Source organism: Somniosus microcephalus, chromosome 16, assembly GCF_052327205.1.
Source record: "Somniosus microcephalus isolate GS21.2 chromosome 16, FLI_Smic_1.0, whole genome shotgun sequence".
Lineage (NCBI taxonomy): Eukaryota > Metazoa > Chordata > Chondrichthyes > Squaliformes > Somniosidae > Somniosus > Somniosus microcephalus.
This window is the reverse complement of record NC_141002.1, coordinates 51,320,199-51,337,858: the sequence shown is the minus strand read 5'-3', so window position 1 is coordinate 51,337,858 and position 17,660 is coordinate 51,320,199. Positions and strand designations below refer to the sequence as shown.

The following is a 17,660-nucleotide window of genomic DNA, read 5'->3' as shown; positions in this document are numbered from 1 at the left end:
CGACAGTCCCGCCATCCCAGGAATCAATCTCGTGAACCTTCGTTGCACTCCCTCTATGGCAAGTATATCCTTCCTTAGGTAAGGAGACCAAAATTGTACACAGTACTCCAGGTGTGGTCTCACCAAGGCCCTATATAATTGGAGTAAGACTTCATTACTCCTGTACTCAAATCCTCTTGTAATGAAGGCCAGCATACCATTTGCCTTCCTAATGGCTTGCTGCACCTACACATTCACTTTCAGTGACTCATGTACAAGGACACCCAGGTCCCTTTGAGCACCTGCATTCCCCAATCTTTCACCATTTAGGAAATACTCTGCCTTTCTGTTTTTTCTACCGAAGTAGATAACTTCACATTTTTATCCACATATTATTCCATCTGGCATGTTCTTGCCCACTCACTGAGCCTGTCGAGATCCCCTTGAAGCCGCTTCACATCCTCTTCACAACTGACACTGCCACCTAGCTTTGTATCATCAGCAAATTTGGAAATGTTACATTTAGACCCCTCATCAAAATCATTGATATAGATTGTGAATAGCTGGGGCCCAAGCACCGATCCTTGTGGTACCCCACTAGTCACAACCTGCCATCCTGAAAAAGACCCGTTTATCTCTATTCTTTGTTTTCTGTCTGTTAACCAATTCTCAATCCATGTTAGTATATTACCCCCAATTCCATGTGCCCTAATTTTGTTCACCAACCTCTTGTGTGGAACCTTATCGAAGGCCTTCTGAAAAACCAGATCTACCGGTTCCCAATTTGTCTACTCCACTAGTTACACCCTCAAAGAACTCCCAATAGGTTTGTCAAACAGGATTTCCCTTTCCTAAATCCATGTTGACTCTGCCCAATCTTACTATTAGTTTCTAAGTGCCCAGTTATTGCATCCTTTATAATAGATTCCAGCATTTCCCAACTACTGATGTGAGTCTAACAGGTCTGTAGTTCCCTGTTTTCTCTCTCCCTCCTTTCTTAAATAGCGGGGTTACATTTGCTATCCTCCAATCTGCAGGAACCATTCCAGAATCTATAGAATTTTGGAAGATGACAACCAATGCGTCCACTATTCCAATGGCCACCTCTTTCAAAACCCTAGGATGTAAGTTATCTGGTCCTTGGGATATATTGACTTTTTTGCTAGTACTGTTTTTTTACTCATTTCTTTAAGTTCCTCATTCTTGCCACACCCTTGGTTTTCCCGTTGTTTTCCTCCTGTTTATGAAACTGCCCAACTTCATGTATGGCAGAGTAGTTTCACAAATGATGTGGGGAGACTGAATACTCACACCTGACTCAAAGCTGAGTTTTAAGTTGCATAACCACACAGTCTCTCTCAAGAAATGATGTTGTAACAAAGATGGCATTTCTGGTCTAACCTGTGGGAGACTTAACAATTTAAGCCCTGCCGTCTCAACCATTCCTAATTGTTTCCAATAATTTTTTGTCTTTGCAAGGTGAGAGTGCTGCAAATGTGTATAAAGATCTACAAAAACTGTCCTGCATGTTCAAAGATCAGCTTGTGTATCCTCTACTCGCCAGTGCCAGACAAGGTAAGAGCCTTGGCCTCTTTCCATCCTCCCAATATATCTCCTGGGATGAGAAGGAGTGGGATGGGTAGGGACAGGGATGCTAATTTACATTGAAAGTAATGCTTTCTCCTCAAACAGTAATGATTTCCATTTAGAACCTTTTCTAGTCCCTCATTGCTTTTAGAAAGCTGAACCAGTTTCCTGGGAAATTATTTTCCGAAAATGAGTTACTGAACGAGTGTTAATTTTACTGGCATATGGCTGGCTTTGCAACCTGATGCTTCCCAGCAGACCAAATATGCCCTGATCTGCTCTGCCGAGAATCCCCATTGCATCTTAATCAGTGAGAAGACATAAACTACAAAATAGTTTCAAATGTTCAGTGGCAGTAATGTGTATGGAAACAAAAGGTTGTGATTAAATCTGGTATAAGTATGCAGAAATATTACTAATTTTATGTAGCAAAGTTTATCTACTGTTTCATTTTTCTTTAATATACTTTAAACATTAATTTCTTTATTTTACATTAAATGTGCTATATTGGTGCAAGTTGTTGCATTTTAAAATTTTAGTCAGAAATCAATTAAAGGTTGACTCTTTTTATTAAAGGAGGAAATGCAGTTTTCTTCACCATGCCAAAGAAATAACTTTTATAAATAACGTCTTAAACCCTTCCAGCTTTGAACCTCCCCGATGTGTTTGGTCTTGTGGTTCTCCCTTTGGAACTCAAATTGCGAATTTTCCGACTCCTGGATGTATTCTCTATTTTATCTCTCTCGGCGGTATGCAGGGATCTTCATACAGCTATCAACGACCAATTACTTTGGAGATTTCTGTACCTGAGGGACTTCAGAGGTGAGCTAACAATCTTACAGTTCAGGGGATCCCATCAAGGCAACCGTTGAGCTGATGTGTACCTGACAACTCATACAAGTGTCATCATGCATATATAGGAATGTTATATAGGAATGTTACTTGTGATGCTGAATTAATGGTGGGAAATATGGAGATGGCAAAAACACTGAATGAATATTTTGTATCAGTCTTTACAGTAGAGGACACGAAGAATATCCCAACACTGGACAAACAGGGTCCTAGAAAGTAAAACCAAAACTAGTGGGATTTGGTTAGTTTAAAAAGGAATAAGAGGAGTACAGTATACATTGGTCTAAGTAAGCTTCGGGAAAACAAAAGTCGATAAATAAACTAAAACTAGAAAATTAAAAAGTAATATAAGGGTTAAGTCATGGCAGTAGAGCTCGGACCTGTGTCATGCTCCTCCTGTAACATGTGGGAAATCAGGGACGCTTCCTGTGTCCCTGACGACTATGTGTGCGGGAAGTGTGTCCAGCTGCAGCTCATGTGGGACCGCATGACGGCCCTTGAGCTGCAGATGGACTCACTTTGGAGCATCCACGATTCTGAGAGGGGTGTGGATAGCACATTTAGTGAGTTGGTCACACCGCAGGTTAAGGCCAGCGTAGACAGTACATGGGTGACCAAAAGGCAGAGCAAGGGCAGGAAGGTAGTGCAGAAATCCCCTGGGGTTGTCTCCCTTAGCAACAGGTTCACCGTCTTAGGTACTGTTGTCGGGGGGGGTGACGCATCGGGGGAAGGCACCAGCAGCCAGGCTCATGGCACCATGACTGGCTCTGTTGCAAAGAAGGGAGGGAAAAAGAGTGGCAGGGCTATAGTAATAGGGGATTCGATTGTAAGGGGAATAGATAGGGGTTTCTGTGGTCGCGACCGAGACTCCAGGATGGTATGTTGCCTCCCTGGTGCAAGGGTCAAGGATGTCTCGGCGCGGGTGCAGAACATTCTGGAGGGGGAGGGGGAACAGCCAGTTGTCGTGATACATGTTGGTACCAACGACGTAGCTAAAAAAAGGGAAGAGGTCCTACAAGTAGAATTTAGGGAGTTAGGAGCCAAGCTAAAAAGTAGGACCTCGAAGGTAGTAATCTCTGGATTACTACCAGTGCCACGTGCTAGTAAGAGTACAGAGAACAGGATAGTTAGGCTAAATACGTGGCTTGAGCAGTGGTGTAAGAGGGAGGGTTTTAAATTTTTGAGGCATTGGAACCAGTTTTGTGGTAGGTGTGACCTATACAAAAGGGACGGTCTACACCTGTGCAGAGATGGAACTGATGTTCTCGGGGTAATTTTTGATAAAGCAGTTCGGGAGCATTTAAACTAGTATGGCAGGGGGCTAGAAACCTATGTAGTGAAATAGAGGAAAGTGAAAGGCAGACAGAAATAAATGGTAAAAGGGTGAGGAACAAAAAACAAAGGGCCAAACTAATTCATAAAAAATGTGAGCATAAAAAAAGCCTGAGGGTTTTATACCTTAATGCGAGAAGCATCAGGAACAAGGTAGATGAATTAGCTGTGGAAATAGAGGTTAATAATTATGATCTAATTGGGATTACGGAAACATGGTTGCAGGGTGAGCAGGGCTGGGAGCTTAACATACAGGGGTATTCAGTATTTAGGAAGGATCGACAAAAAAGAAAGGGAGGAGGGGTAGCATTGCTAGTAAAAGAGGGGATAAATGCAATTGAAAAGAAGGATATTAACTCAGTTAATACAGAATCTATATGGGTGGAGCTAAGAAATAGCGAGGGGCGAAAAACATTAATAGGAGTGGTATATAGGCCTCCAAATAGTAAAATAGAGGTTAGGGAGGGCATCACGAGGGAAATTAGAGAAGCGTGCAATAAGAGCACAGCTGTCATCATAGGTGACTTTAACTTACATATAGATTGGACTAGCCTAATCAGTAAAAATAATGAGGAGGAGGAATTCCTTGAGTGTTTAAGGGATGGTTATCTGGATCAATATGTCGAGGAACCAACTCGGGAACAGGCTATATTGGACTGGGTACTGTGCAATGAGAAGGGACTAATCAGTAATCTTGTTGTACGGGGACCCTTGGGTCAGAGCGATCATAACATGATCGATTTCTCACTCGAAATGGAGAGCGAAGAAATTGACTCAGAGACTAAGGTCCTGAATTTAAACAAGGGGAATTATGATGCCATGAGACGGGAACTGAGTAGGTCTGATTGGACAACGTTCCTGGGAGGACTGGAGGTAGATAAACAATGGCAAACATTTAAAGATAGAATGACAAAATTGCAAAAATTGTTTATACCAATCTGGCATAAAAGGAAATCTAAAAAGGTGACTCAACCGTGGATAACAGGGGAAATTAGAGACAGCATAAAATCCAAAGATAGGGCGTATAAAATAGCCAAAAAAAGCGCCAGAGTGGAAGATTGGGAACAGTTTAAGATAGAGCAAAGGAGGGCAAAGAGCATGATCAAGAGGGGCAAAATAGCTTACGAAAACAAGCTGGCGGAAAATATAAAAACTAACTCCAAAAGCTTTTATAAATATATCAAAAGGAAAAGACTGGTGAAAACCAAAGTTGGTCCATTGCAGTCAGATACGGGGGAATATATAATGGGAAATAAGGAAATGGCAGATCAACTAAATGCATACTTTGGGTCAGTCTTTACGAAGGAAGACACAAAAAACCTCCCTGGGATATCGGGAAAAATAGGGACATTGGCAAAGGAGGAACTGACGCAAATCAATATCTCTAAGGATATGGTGTTAAGGAAGCTAAAGGGATTGAAGGTGGACAAATCCCCAGGGCCTGATAACATGCATCCTAGGGTACTGAAGGAGGTGGCCCTAGAGATAGCGGATGCACTAAGGATGATTTTTCAGAATTCATTAGACTCGGGAACAGTGCCGATGGATTGGAGGGTAGCTAACGTTACCCCACTATTCAAAAAGGGGGGTAGGGAAAAAGCAGGTAATTACAGACCTGTAAGCCTTACATCAGTTGTGGGCAAAATGCTGGAGTCCATCATTAAGGATGAAATAGCGGAGCACTTAGCAAATGGGGACAGGATAGGACAGAGTCAACATGGATTTACAAAGGGTAAATCGTGCTTGACTAATCTATTGGAATTTTTTGAGGGAGTAACTGGTAGAATAGATGGGGGAGAGCCAGTAGATGTGGTGTACCTGGACTTCCAAAAGGCCTTCGATAAGGTCCCACATAAAAGATTAGCATGGAAAATTGAGGCTCATGGGATAAAGGGGAAAGTTTTGGCGTGGATAGGGAACTGGCTGTCAGATAGAAAACAGAGAGTTGGAATAAACGGCTCATTTTCTGAATGGCAGGCAGTAACAAGTGGGGTACCACAGGGATCTGTCCTGGGCCCCCAGCTGTTCACAATTTACATTAATGACCTGGATCAGGGAGTCGGATGCAGCATTTCCAAATTTGCAGACGACACTAAACTAGGAGGGGGGGTGGGCTCAGAGGAAGAGACCAGGAAGCTCCAGAGCGATTTGGACAGACTGGGCGATTGGGCGGATAAATGGCAGATGCACTATAATGTGGACAAGTGCGAAGTTATCCACCTTGGGTGCAGGAACGGGAGGGCAAATTATTATTTAAATGGCAATAGATTGGGAGAGGGGGAAGTACAGAGAGACCTGGGTGTTCTTGTACACCAGTCACTGAAGGCGAGCATGCAGGTGCAACAGGCGGTCAAGAAGGCAAACGGTATGCTGGCCTTCATAGCAAAAGGGTTAGAATACAGGAACAGGGATACCTTGCTGCAGCTGTACAGGGCACTGGTGAGACCACACCTCGAGTACTGTGTACAGTTTTGGTCGCCTCATCTGAGGAAGGATGTTCTTGCCATGGAGGGGGTGCAGCGGCGATTCACCAGGCTGATACCAGGAATGGCGGGAATGACCTATGAGGAGAGACTATGTAGTTTAGGGATGTACACACTGGAGTTTAGAAGATTGAGAGGGGACCTCATAGAAGTGTATAAAATTCTGACAGGTCTAGACAGACTGGATGCAGAAGGAATGTTTCCCTTGGCGGGTGAGAACAGAACTAGAGGACATAATTTAAGGATAAGGGCTAAACCATTTAGGACAGAGATGAGGGGGAATTTCTTCACTCAGAGAGTGGTGAACCTGTGGAACTCATTGCCACAGAGGGCAGTGTACGCCAGCTCATTAAATATATTTAAGAGGGAATTAGATATATTTCTACGGGCAAAAGGGGTTAAGGGTTACGGAGAGAAGGCGGGGACGGGATACTGAATTAAAGGATCAGCCATGATCTCATCGAATGGCGGAGCAGGCACGAAGGGCCGAATGGCCTACTCCTGCTCCTATCTTCTATGTATCTATGTATCTATGGGGGGGGAGGAGCTAAACACGATCAAAATCACTAAGGAAGTGGTACTCGGTAAAATAATGGGACTCAAGGCGGATAAATCACCTGGACCTGATGGCGTACATCCTAGGGTCTTGAGGGAAGTGGCGGTAGGGATTGTGGATGCATTAGTAATAATTTTCCAAAACTCCCTGGACTCAGCAAAGGTCCCGGCAGACTGGAAAACTGCTAATGTAACATCCTTATTTAAAAAGGGCAGTAGACAGAAGGCTGGAAACTATAGACCGGTTAGCCTAACATCTGTGGTAGGTAAAATTTTGGAGTCCATTATTAAGGAGACAGTAACAGGACATTTGGATAATCATAATTTAATAGGACAAAGTCAGCATGGTTTTATGAAGGGGAAGTCATGTTTGACAAATTTGCTGGAGTTCTTTGAGGAAGTAACATATAGGGTGGATAAAGGGGAACCAGTGGACGTAGTGTATTTAGACTTCCAAAAGGCATTTGACAAGGTGCCACACAAAAGATTATTGCTTAAGATAAAAAATCACAGGATTGGGGGTAATATTCTGGCATGGATAGAGGATTGGCTATCTAACAGAAGGCAGAGAGTTGGGATAAATGGTTCATTCTCAGACTGGCAATCAGTAACTAGTGGTGTTCCGCAGGGGTCAGTGCTGGGTCCCCAACTCTTTACAATCTATATTAACGATTTGGAGGAGGGGACCGAGTATAACATATCAAAGTTTGCAGATGGTACTAAGATGGGAGGGAAAGTAGCGAGTGAGGAAGACATAAAAAACCTGCAAGGGGACATAGACAGGCTAAGAAAGTGGGCAGAGATTTGGCAGATGGAATACAGTACTGGAAAGTGTGAGGTTATGCACTTTGGCAGGAAAAATCGTAGAGCAAGTTATTATCTTAATGGCAAGAAACTGGAAAGTACTGAAGTACAAAGGGATCTGGGGGTCCTGGTGCACGAAACTCAAAAGGTTAGTATGCAGGTGCAGCAAGTGATTAAGAAGGCCAATAGAATGTTGGCTTTCATTGCTATGGGGATAGAATATAAAAATAGGGAGGTATTGCTTCAGTTGTACAAGGTATTGGTGAGACCGCACCTGGAATACTGCATACAGTTTTGGTGTCCATACTTAAGAAAAGACATACTTGCTCTCGAGTCAGTACAAAGAAGGTTCACTCGGTTAATCCCGGGGATGAGGGGATGGACATATGAGGAGAGGTTGCGTAGATTGGGACTCTACTCATTGGAGTTCAGAAGAATGAGAGGCGATCTTATTGAAACATATAAGATTGTGAAGGGGTTGGATCGGGTGGATGCAGGGAGGATGTTCCCGATGATGGGTGAAACTAGAACTAGGGGGCATAGTCTTAGAATAAGGGGCTGCTCTTTCAAAACTGAGATGAGGAGGAACTACTTCACTCAGAGGGTGGTAGGTCCATGGAATATGCTGCCCCAAAAAGCTGTAGAAGCTACATCATTACATAAATTTAAAACAGAAATGGACAGTTTCCTAGAAGTAAAGGGATTTGAGGGTTACGGGGAGCGGGCAGGAATTTGGACATGAGTCTAGGTTCGGATCGGACATGGCCCTGTGGGTAGCGGAGCAGGCCCAGGGGCCGTGTAGCCTGATCCTGCTCCTATTTCGTGTGTCTAATTCTGTTAGATTCAGGAGATGGTTCTGTGATAGTAGATTGGCGGTTAGGATCAGATCAGCCATGATCTTATTGAATGGCGGAGCAGGCTCGAGGGGCCGATTGGCCTACTCCTGCTCCTATTTCTTATGTTCTTATAATCGCTCTGTCATATTAAATGACTGGATACAACATTTGTTGCACTACCAACCCCCTAATATATTCCACTGTGATCAGAGTCCAGTGATGAAAGCCTCCACAGCCACACAATATTGTCAAACAAGTGGAAACTGCTGTTCATTTCATAGGAAATAATTGAATATGATTTATTATTGGTCTGTGTACATATTATAAATCTCAGATTAATTTTTAAAAATGCCAGCAGCAGTCTATTTAATTAGCCTTATTTCTGGTTGAGTAAAGCCTTCAGTCAAGCTTTGAAGTAGCAAACATTCTGAGTGATATAATGTCACTTGCCTGTTGCTTCACTTGCAAATTAAGTTAAGGATTATCCAACTTTCTGTTTTTGAAACAGATTCACGGACCAGCAGCCACGACTGGAAGAAAGTAAGTAGAGCTTTTAAAGAATTACATTTTATTGTGAAATTAGAGGTAATAGTTTAAAGTCTCCACATTAGTGCAAGATTGACTGAGTGGGATTCAAATGTTTGCACGAATGTAATGCTGTTTGTTTTCATAATTGGCTTCAGCTTCTGTGGGTTAGGGAAGAAAAAAATTGAGCCCGGTTTCCCATTCAACTCCCATTAGGTGCATTTGTTTAGGTGCTGAGGAGAAGGCTGGGTTGATCTCTTTCACATGTGCACTGTCCACTACCCCCAGCTGAATAACCCAACAGTTGCTGTTCAGACTTGCGCATTAAGAATGGCCAGTTAGGCAAGGTGCTGAAGGGCTGATGGTGCCTGTTCAGGTACACCCCAGCATGAGGCACCACCAAAAGGAGAGGAAATTAAAGCAAGGAGGTTGTTGTCGTATGATAAGGGCACAAGAGTATGGTGCTGTTAAGATGACGATGCAGAGGGTAATCTTGAAGATTCTCACAAAAGTACCTTTGAATTCAAATTTTAAGGAAAAAACTTTATGAAGGAAGTGATATGGACACTCTTCTGCATTGTTCCATCAAGCAGTAGGTACTGATTAGTGCAATTAAGTTCCTAATCTCGGTCGTATTGTTGGGAAAACTTGCCTAATTGGGATACTGTTCCCCTTTGCATTAAAGAGGGTCGTCACAGCAAGGCACCCCGCACCAGCCTCATATATTTCCCGACTTGGGAGGAGAAAGCCTGCCCTGCTTTCTCAGCTGAGGCGTACCATGTGGCAAAAGCACGAGGGTGGAAGCTAAGATAGTTAAATGGGGAAAATTAGATAAGTATAAGGACTTTTATAAAAAAAAATTAAAAAAAATTAATTGTATCCTTACATTTGTACAGATGTTCTAACTTCAGCATAACCATTGTTTTTAAAGCTCTACAAGGAAAGGCACGCGCTGAGGAGAAAAGCACTGCACAGAATTCCTTTGTATTTGCCACCCGCTTTGCCCTTGTTTCCAGGTCAGCCCAGCCCCTTCAATCCCTTCCCATTTGAACCTCGCCAGTTTTATCCACCTGGGATTATCGGAGGAGAATATGATGAGCATCCTCAGCTGCCTTACAGAGGAGATCCTATTAATCGCTTTTTACCTGGATCAGGACCGATGCCGGGAACATTGCCTCCATTCAGGCCACAGTTTGACCCAACTGATTCTATGCCAGGTCAGTCATCTGCAGTGCCTGGATTTCACACTAACAGATTTCCAGGGAGGTCTACTGGAGGCAGATCAGCAAATATCAGGCGTGGTATCATTTAAGAACTCTTCATGGAAGCTTTTGGACTTTTCTTAGATTTAGTTCTTAAAGGATGGTTAGTTTCTGCATCTCTGGTCTTTGTCAATTTTTTGTTTAAATCTGGAAAAACTTGCAACTGAAACATACACAAGTTATATTTTCAATTGCCAGGTGAAATAAGGACTACACGAAGTGTGGGACAAAGGGATCTAAATGCACAATTGGCCCAAGATAGTGGAATATTTGTACATTTTATTTCATTGGAGGAGGGGGGAGACAAAAGTGGGCTTTAGAATATTGCAGCAATTTTTCTGAATATGTTCACATTTTTGTCTGGAATACTTTTCATGGAAAATGTAAAGACTTTATTTGACTGAGCAGATTGTAATGTAGATTTGTAAAGAATGGGTTAAATTGGAGTAAGTGATTCAAAGAAAGCAGCTACTGAAGAATTAGTACTCTACATAGTAAAGGAGTTTCAATCTTACCTGTATTTTGCTTCTAGATATATTACCAAATTATGATTCCTGCGTGCTACATGCAAGGGAAAAGCAGCTTGTTAAAGTAAAAAGCATTTGTAACATTTACTGTAAAGTGCACAGAAATAAATTGGTTCAGATGACTTTGGAATGATTCTTTCTGAAAACTGGAATAGTTTATGAAAACATTTTTGTAAAAATCACCATTGGTGCAACTATAATAATTAATCATTCTGGGAAGGACCTGCAAGATCATCTGTGAATCTGAAATTGATGTGGTTTATTTTGGAGTTTTGACCTGCTCTGATTTGTTTGGATTCTTGTGCTGCAGATCTGTGAAGTGAGATTTAATTTTTTATATAATAGAATTCCTTCATTCCTCCACTCCACCCCCCCCCCCCCATTTCAAGTGTCAAGCAACTTGTGTTCAATCTATCCCAGTGTTGCTCTTGAGCTGGCAGGTGCAATGGATTCATTCTTTTCAGTGCCTTCCTCTGACTGGTTAAGATCTGGAGCTCCCCCTTTTGGGGAATCATGAGCATGAACCTACATCTTAACACACTGGCACAGCACATTGATGCACATACACAACCTAGCCAGAGTAAAGCAGACAGGCTTGCAGCAACTATGCATTGATGCAATGGTTTGGCTTATTAAACTTTAGTTTTTTTTAAATTCACTTAAGTATCAAAAATTAACAAGCTGGTGCAAAGCATATTATAGTTACCTAAGAGTTTATAAAATCAGCTGTCTAAAGCATGTCACTGATATTTTAAAGCTGCGTTGATATCTTGTGCATGTCAGAGAGGTAATTTTCCATCTTTGCATTCCCGGTGGGGGACCCTCACCCATTGCGTGCATATCTGAAACGTAATAGAAAATTGTGTCGCGCAAATGCTGGAATTTCCAATATACACTGTCAGCTGGTGAGGCTCACCTGGAGTGCAGTGTTGGAAAATTAACCCGCCAGTGTCGGCATCAAATGCTCCCAGATTAGGTACAGCACTGGTTAAATGCGGAGCTTTAGGAATGCGACTTATGGCATCAGTTCCAACCTCCAACTATCCTGCGGACTTTGAGTGAAATTACTAATTAGTTGTAGTTATCAGTGGTTTTGTGCTTTGCTTTTATGCCCACTTGAAACTAAATTGTTCAGTGAGGGAGCACAGGCTTTCGTGTCATCAATCTGGCTCGAATTTGAAGCCAGATCCCAGAAGTGCAAGTTCAGTGACCCACTGTGCCATCCAGTTTGCATAAACTTTTAAACAAAAGAACATAAAAGATAATTATAATTTGCAGCCAGCTCCTGTTGGCTCAGTGCCTGAATGGTGTGGAACCATACAGACTAGAAAGGTCTCCTGTTGAATCCCTAATATTGATTGAATTAGGCAAATTCAGTAAAGTTGAGCACAGTTGGCCTAAGTACTCCTGATTAACGTGAGGTAATACTTGTGCACTTTTAAGCAGGGGTCACTAAATGGCTATATTTCAATGCCAGGTGAGGGAATGATTGGGCTCATTGTGATGCCCCGTACCGCGGTGAATAGTTTTCTGACCCTCACTGTCCAGATTCTCATAAAGAGCCACTTGATTAATGTACCGGAGGGTTGCTGACTCCTAGCGGGCAGTACCTCAGCACAAGTTACATACCTTTTGAAAGGAAAATAAATTCCCTCTGAAGTTACATACCTCTGAAGTGTAAATGTTTACATAGTCACATAAATTCTATAGACTCTGGAACAGTTCCCATGGATTGGAGGGTAGCTAATGTAACCCCACTATTCAAAAAAGGTGGTAGAGAGAAAACGGTGAATTATAGACCAGTAAGCCTGACATCGGTAGTGGGGAAAATGCTAGAGTCCATTATAAAAGACGTAATAGCAGAGCACTTGGAAAACAGTGACGGGATCGAACAAAGTCAACATGGATTTACAAAAGGTAAATCGTGCTTGACTAATCTACTGGAATTTTTTGAGGATGTAACTGGTAGAATAGATAAGGGAGAATCAGTGGATGTGTATTTGGACTTTCAGAAGGCTTTCGATAAGGTCCCGCATAAGAGATTAGCATGTAAAGTTAAAGCACATGGGATTGGGGGTAAGGTACTGACTTGGATAGAGAACTGGTTGGCAGACAGGAAGCAAAGAGTTGGAATAAACGGCTCTTTTTCCGAGTGGCAGGCAGTGACTAGTGGGGTACCGCAGGGATCGGTCCTTGGACCCCAACTATTCACAATATATATTAATGATCTAGACGAGGGAACTAGATGTAATATCTCCAAATTTGCAGACGACACAAAGGTGGGTGGGCGTGTGTGCTGTGAGGAGGATGCCGAGAAACTCCAGTATGATTTGGACAGGTTGGGTGATTGGGCAGATACATGGCAGATGCAGTATAATGTGGATAAATGCGAGGTTATCCACTTTGGTGGCAAAAACAGGAGGCAGATTATTATCTGAACGGCAATAGATTGGGAGAAGGGGAAGTGCAACGAGACCTGGGTGTCCTTGTGCACCAGTCACTGAAGGTAAGCATGCAGGTGCAGCAGGCAGTTAAGAAGGCAAATGGTATGTTGGCCTTCATAGCGAGAGGATTCGAGTACAGGAGCAAGGATGTCTTGCTGCATTTGCAGTGAGATCACATCTTGAGCATTGTGTGCAGTTTTGGTCGTCTTATCTGAGGAAGGATGTTCTTGCCATGGAGGAAGTGCAGCGAAGATTCACCAGACTGATACCTGGGATGGCAGGAATGACGTACGAGGAGAGATTGGGTCGATTGAGCTTATATTCGCTAAGAGTTTAGAAGAATGAGAGGGGATCTTATTGAAACTTATAAAATTCTAACGGGACCAGACAGACTAGATGCAGGAAGGATGTTCCCGATGGCGGGGGAGTCCAGAACCAGGAGTCACAGTCGAGATAAGGGGTAAGCCATTTAGGACAGAGATGAGGAGGAATTTCTTCACCCAGAGAGTGGTGAACCTGTGGAATTCTCTACCACAAAAGGCAGTACAGGCCAATTTATTAAATATATTCAAGAAGGAGTTAGATATATTTCTTGAGGCTAAAGGGATCAATGGATATGGGGAGAAAGCAGGGACAGGGTACTGAATTTGGATGATCAGCCATGATCTCATTAAATGGCGGAGCAGGCTCAAGGGGCCGAATGGCCTACTCCTGCTCCTATCTTCTATGTTTCTATGTTAGTCACTTTCTAAAATCCAACCCCCATGACAAATTGAAGACCATTTTCAATGGAAATTTAGTCTTCAGAAATTTATGATTATATGGTTTTCTACAATAGGTTGCTTTTCAATGCTTTGTATCTTTGAATATTAAGCAGTGTCATTATTACTAGTCCCACTTCACCTGACAAATTGCCTTTTCCACCAGAGGGAAAAGAAAGTTGTATTTTTCTAAAAGGTGTAATCTACTTTAATATTCTAAAATATTAGTGAAGATCTAAAAAAAAATTAGTTCCACATCAAAAGATAGCTTTTAACAGGAGCTAATTCTTAACCTTTCAAATACTGAGGGGGGGGGATTTTAACAGCAAAGAGTGAGTGGGTTTGGGAGCGGGTGGGTGGTTAAATGCGCTGAAATTGTCCGCGTCTGGAAGCCGGCTCCAACCCGCTGACTTCCGCATTTAACTGCAGCGCATTCGACTGTGTGCAAGGAAACCCCCATGGGGGATACGGGTTAGCAATTAAAAGATGTTAAGAGGCGATTAGGAGTTGTTTCAACTGCAGATTTGAGCTTCAACTCTTGAGTGCACAGCTTTCCCGGGCTTCCTGGAACTTGCCAGTTAAAGTAAGGCAAGATGACAGGGGCTGATCAAATGACAGGCAAACAATAAGTACTCAGACCTCCGCTTCCTGGACATGTCGGAACACCAGTGCTTCAGGAGGCGTCGGGTAGTCACAGACATTTTCAGCCTCCTGGAAGAAGACCTACTGCCAAGTGGACCTGGTGGGCATGCTTTGCCAGTGGCTGTCAAAGTCACCACTGCCCTCAACTTCTTCGCCTCTGGCTCCTTCCAATGTCAAGGTAAACAACAGCAAAACCTAAGGATCACAACAGAAAACCCTTACTCTGTACACTGGCTACTGATGTGTATATCGAGCGTCATCACGTGATTCATCACTCTCTGCAAGGTGGACTGGATAAGCACACTTTATAGTGAGAAATCAGGATTGTGGTTTTATTTGCACAAGAATGATGAATGAACAGTAAACAGTTTAACAAAGTTAAATATATTTCTTTAAACTCCTTAATACATAAACATAAAATGATAAGACACACCTTGTTTTCTTTCTAAATGTGGACTTTAAACAGAGCCTCAATCTAGCTGAGGGTACTTTGAGCCCTCTGGCTGTGACTGCAGAGCTGACCTGCATGCTCAGGAGTACATGATGCATGTTCTGTGAGATGGCCCAATCTCCTGCCCAGGCCTGATGGCAGCGTATCACTTTGGGAGACCCAAGCAAAGAGAAAACGAATATGTTGTACCTGCAAGAAATGTTGAGCGCCCTTATGGAGTAGCTGCCAAACTCACTTTGCCCCGTGACCTATAGTGTCTTGAAGACTTTATTATGCTGATGTGTCCAGGCCGAGGTGCTTGTCTGCTGTTGGGAGATTACTCAGTTGTGTCAGCAGCCATGGTTGCAGAGGTTAGACCTTTTCCTTTACAAACCATCCACCCAATGTTTCCTCTCCTTCAGATAATGGGGGGACTGTGTAATGCAGCACAATGTAGATGTCACAGCTGCTTCCTGGAGAATGGCCATTGACATGTAGAATGATATTTCTGTTGTGAGATACTACCTGAACATTAACTGAGTGCAACCCTTATTCTTCATGATAGCCATTGGTGTAATGTGAAGACACTGATATCTACAAATGCTCTTCATATCAAGCCCATGATCTTTTTGTGAGAGACCTTTTTGCAGCCAGCAATAATCAAATAATGAAATAAGGTATTAGTAGGGGGAGAAATGGAAAATGGAGGACGACTCGGCAAAATCAACTAATGTATGGAGCAAAATGCACCAAACTTGTACATGAAAACACAAAATAATTTCCATAAACCTACCTTCTCCCTTTACAAAGACTGCTTCAGCTCCTCGGACTCCTGTTTTTTATGGGTACGCCTTGTGCTGTAGGCAGAGCACTAAACCAGATACTATTGCTGTATGAAATGATAGTATTTCATCTGTACTATCAAATGACCTATTTCAAAAGTTTTGAGATTGTTTAAGCCCTTTATTCCCAAGATATCAACCAAGAAATAAAATAGTGCAGCCATCAATGATGCAATGTTACAGCAAAATCTGATGGAATATGTAGATTTTAAGGGTATAACCTTAGGAAAGATAAAGTAATCTATATTTAAAATGGAACACATTGATAGGTACGAACACTTCCAAAAGCGTTTTCTATTGAAACAGTAAATATTCATTCAGCTCCCACCAGTATCAATGTACTTATAGAGACAATACTCACATGTTGAAGTGAAGGGATTATACCACTTGATTGGTCTTTTTCCTTGAATATTCCTAATTTTGTTCACACGTGCACACTCTCCAGATTAGAGAATGGGCAGGTAGCTACCCCAGAACTCGGTATCAATACCATGCTAACTCTCAATACTAGGAGGTGGAGAAGAACAGTCTGGATTGATTAAATACATTTATGAGATCTTCACACTATTTTGTGAATGAATATTATTGTCCTTACCCACTGCAGGTAGATAAATAAACAAACTTGTTTTCTCTGCATATATTAACACAAATGACTCACTATGTAACAGGAGTACTAGCTCTTTTTAAAATTTCTGATCTTTGCTATAAAACACATACCCTAAACAGTAAAAATAAAGTTAGGAAAATATTAAACTAAGTTGCATCTTCACTTCTTGTCTAAATATCTCAAATAGTGTCACCAAAAGGTTCTGCCTAAATATATTGGTTTAAATTCAGGACTTTTATTCAAAATTTCCCTTCAAACATGAATAAATCCTTCCAGTATACGTCACTGTTTATATGAATCATTGCTGACTGGTTGAGATAATAGACGTAAATAAAAGAAATGCAGCTGGTGTAAGCATTTACAATTACTAAATATGAAGCCCTGCAGTGAGTTTTTCATCAACCGAGTCCTTGCCCACTCACCACTTCTCCCCGCACCCAACCCACAGCCCTTACTTGCTGAATATAATTGCAAGAGATCAGCTAATTAGGGTTCCCAATCCTCCCAATTTCGACGGGAGTCTCCTGATATCGACAGTTCATATCCCGAGCATTCCACTGGCAACTCGGGAGGAAAGTTTCTTTGGAGATGACCTACCTTTTGCTGCACATTATATTATTTAGATGAAGAACGGGGCTGACGTTTTTAAATAGTTGCAGCCAATCGGCTATTCACCGCTGCCGCGCTGCGCCTGCTGGCCACACTTCTGGAGCTCCAGACGCTCTGATTTTGGGTTGAGTCGGAGCTGCTGTCTGGGTGGGCCGAGTGCCTGGGACTGGTGTGAAGGCAGAAGAATCCACATTGAGAGAGGATTTATGGAAGGACTTGGGCCAAGAGTGTCTGCAACTTCTTGTAGGTAAAGAAAAACATCACCCCACAGTGACAGTACAGTCATAAGATCCACAAACAGGGCTGCCCTGGTAGACCCATTGTTTCAGCCTGTTCTTGCCCCATGGAACTGATTTCTTCCTATCTTGACTTTTTTTCCCCCTTGTCCAGTCTCTTCCCACCTACATCCGCGACTCTTCCAACGCCCTCCGCCACTTTAACCGTTTCCAGTTTCCTGGCCCCAATGGTCTCCTTTTCACTATAGACGTTCAAACCCTCGACACCTCCAATCCCCCACCAGGATGGCCTGAGGGCGCTTCTTCCTTGAGCAGAGGCCCAACCAGTCCCCATCCACCACCACCCT

The 17,660-nt window shown here is 42.6% G+C and overlaps 1 protein-coding gene across 1 annotated transcript in view; it reads left to right on the top strand.

Moving 5' to 3' along the window:
* Positions 1–10,864, top strand: part of fbxo7 (F-box protein 7) — a 42,079-nt gene extending 31,215 nt beyond the window's left edge. The window contains exons 6-9 of the mRNA XM_086009017.1: positions 1,459–1,554; positions 2,212–2,388; positions 8,937–8,968; positions 9,885–10,864. Of these exons, the coding sequence (XP_085865143.1) occupies positions 1,459–1,554; positions 2,212–2,388; positions 8,937–8,968; positions 9,885–10,265 (686 nt within the window). The 3' untranslated portion in view covers positions 10,266–10,864. The remainder of the gene's footprint in view (positions 1–1,458; positions 1,555–2,211; positions 2,389–8,936; positions 8,969–9,884) is intronic.
* Positions 10,865–17,660: the final 6,796 nt, after the last annotated feature.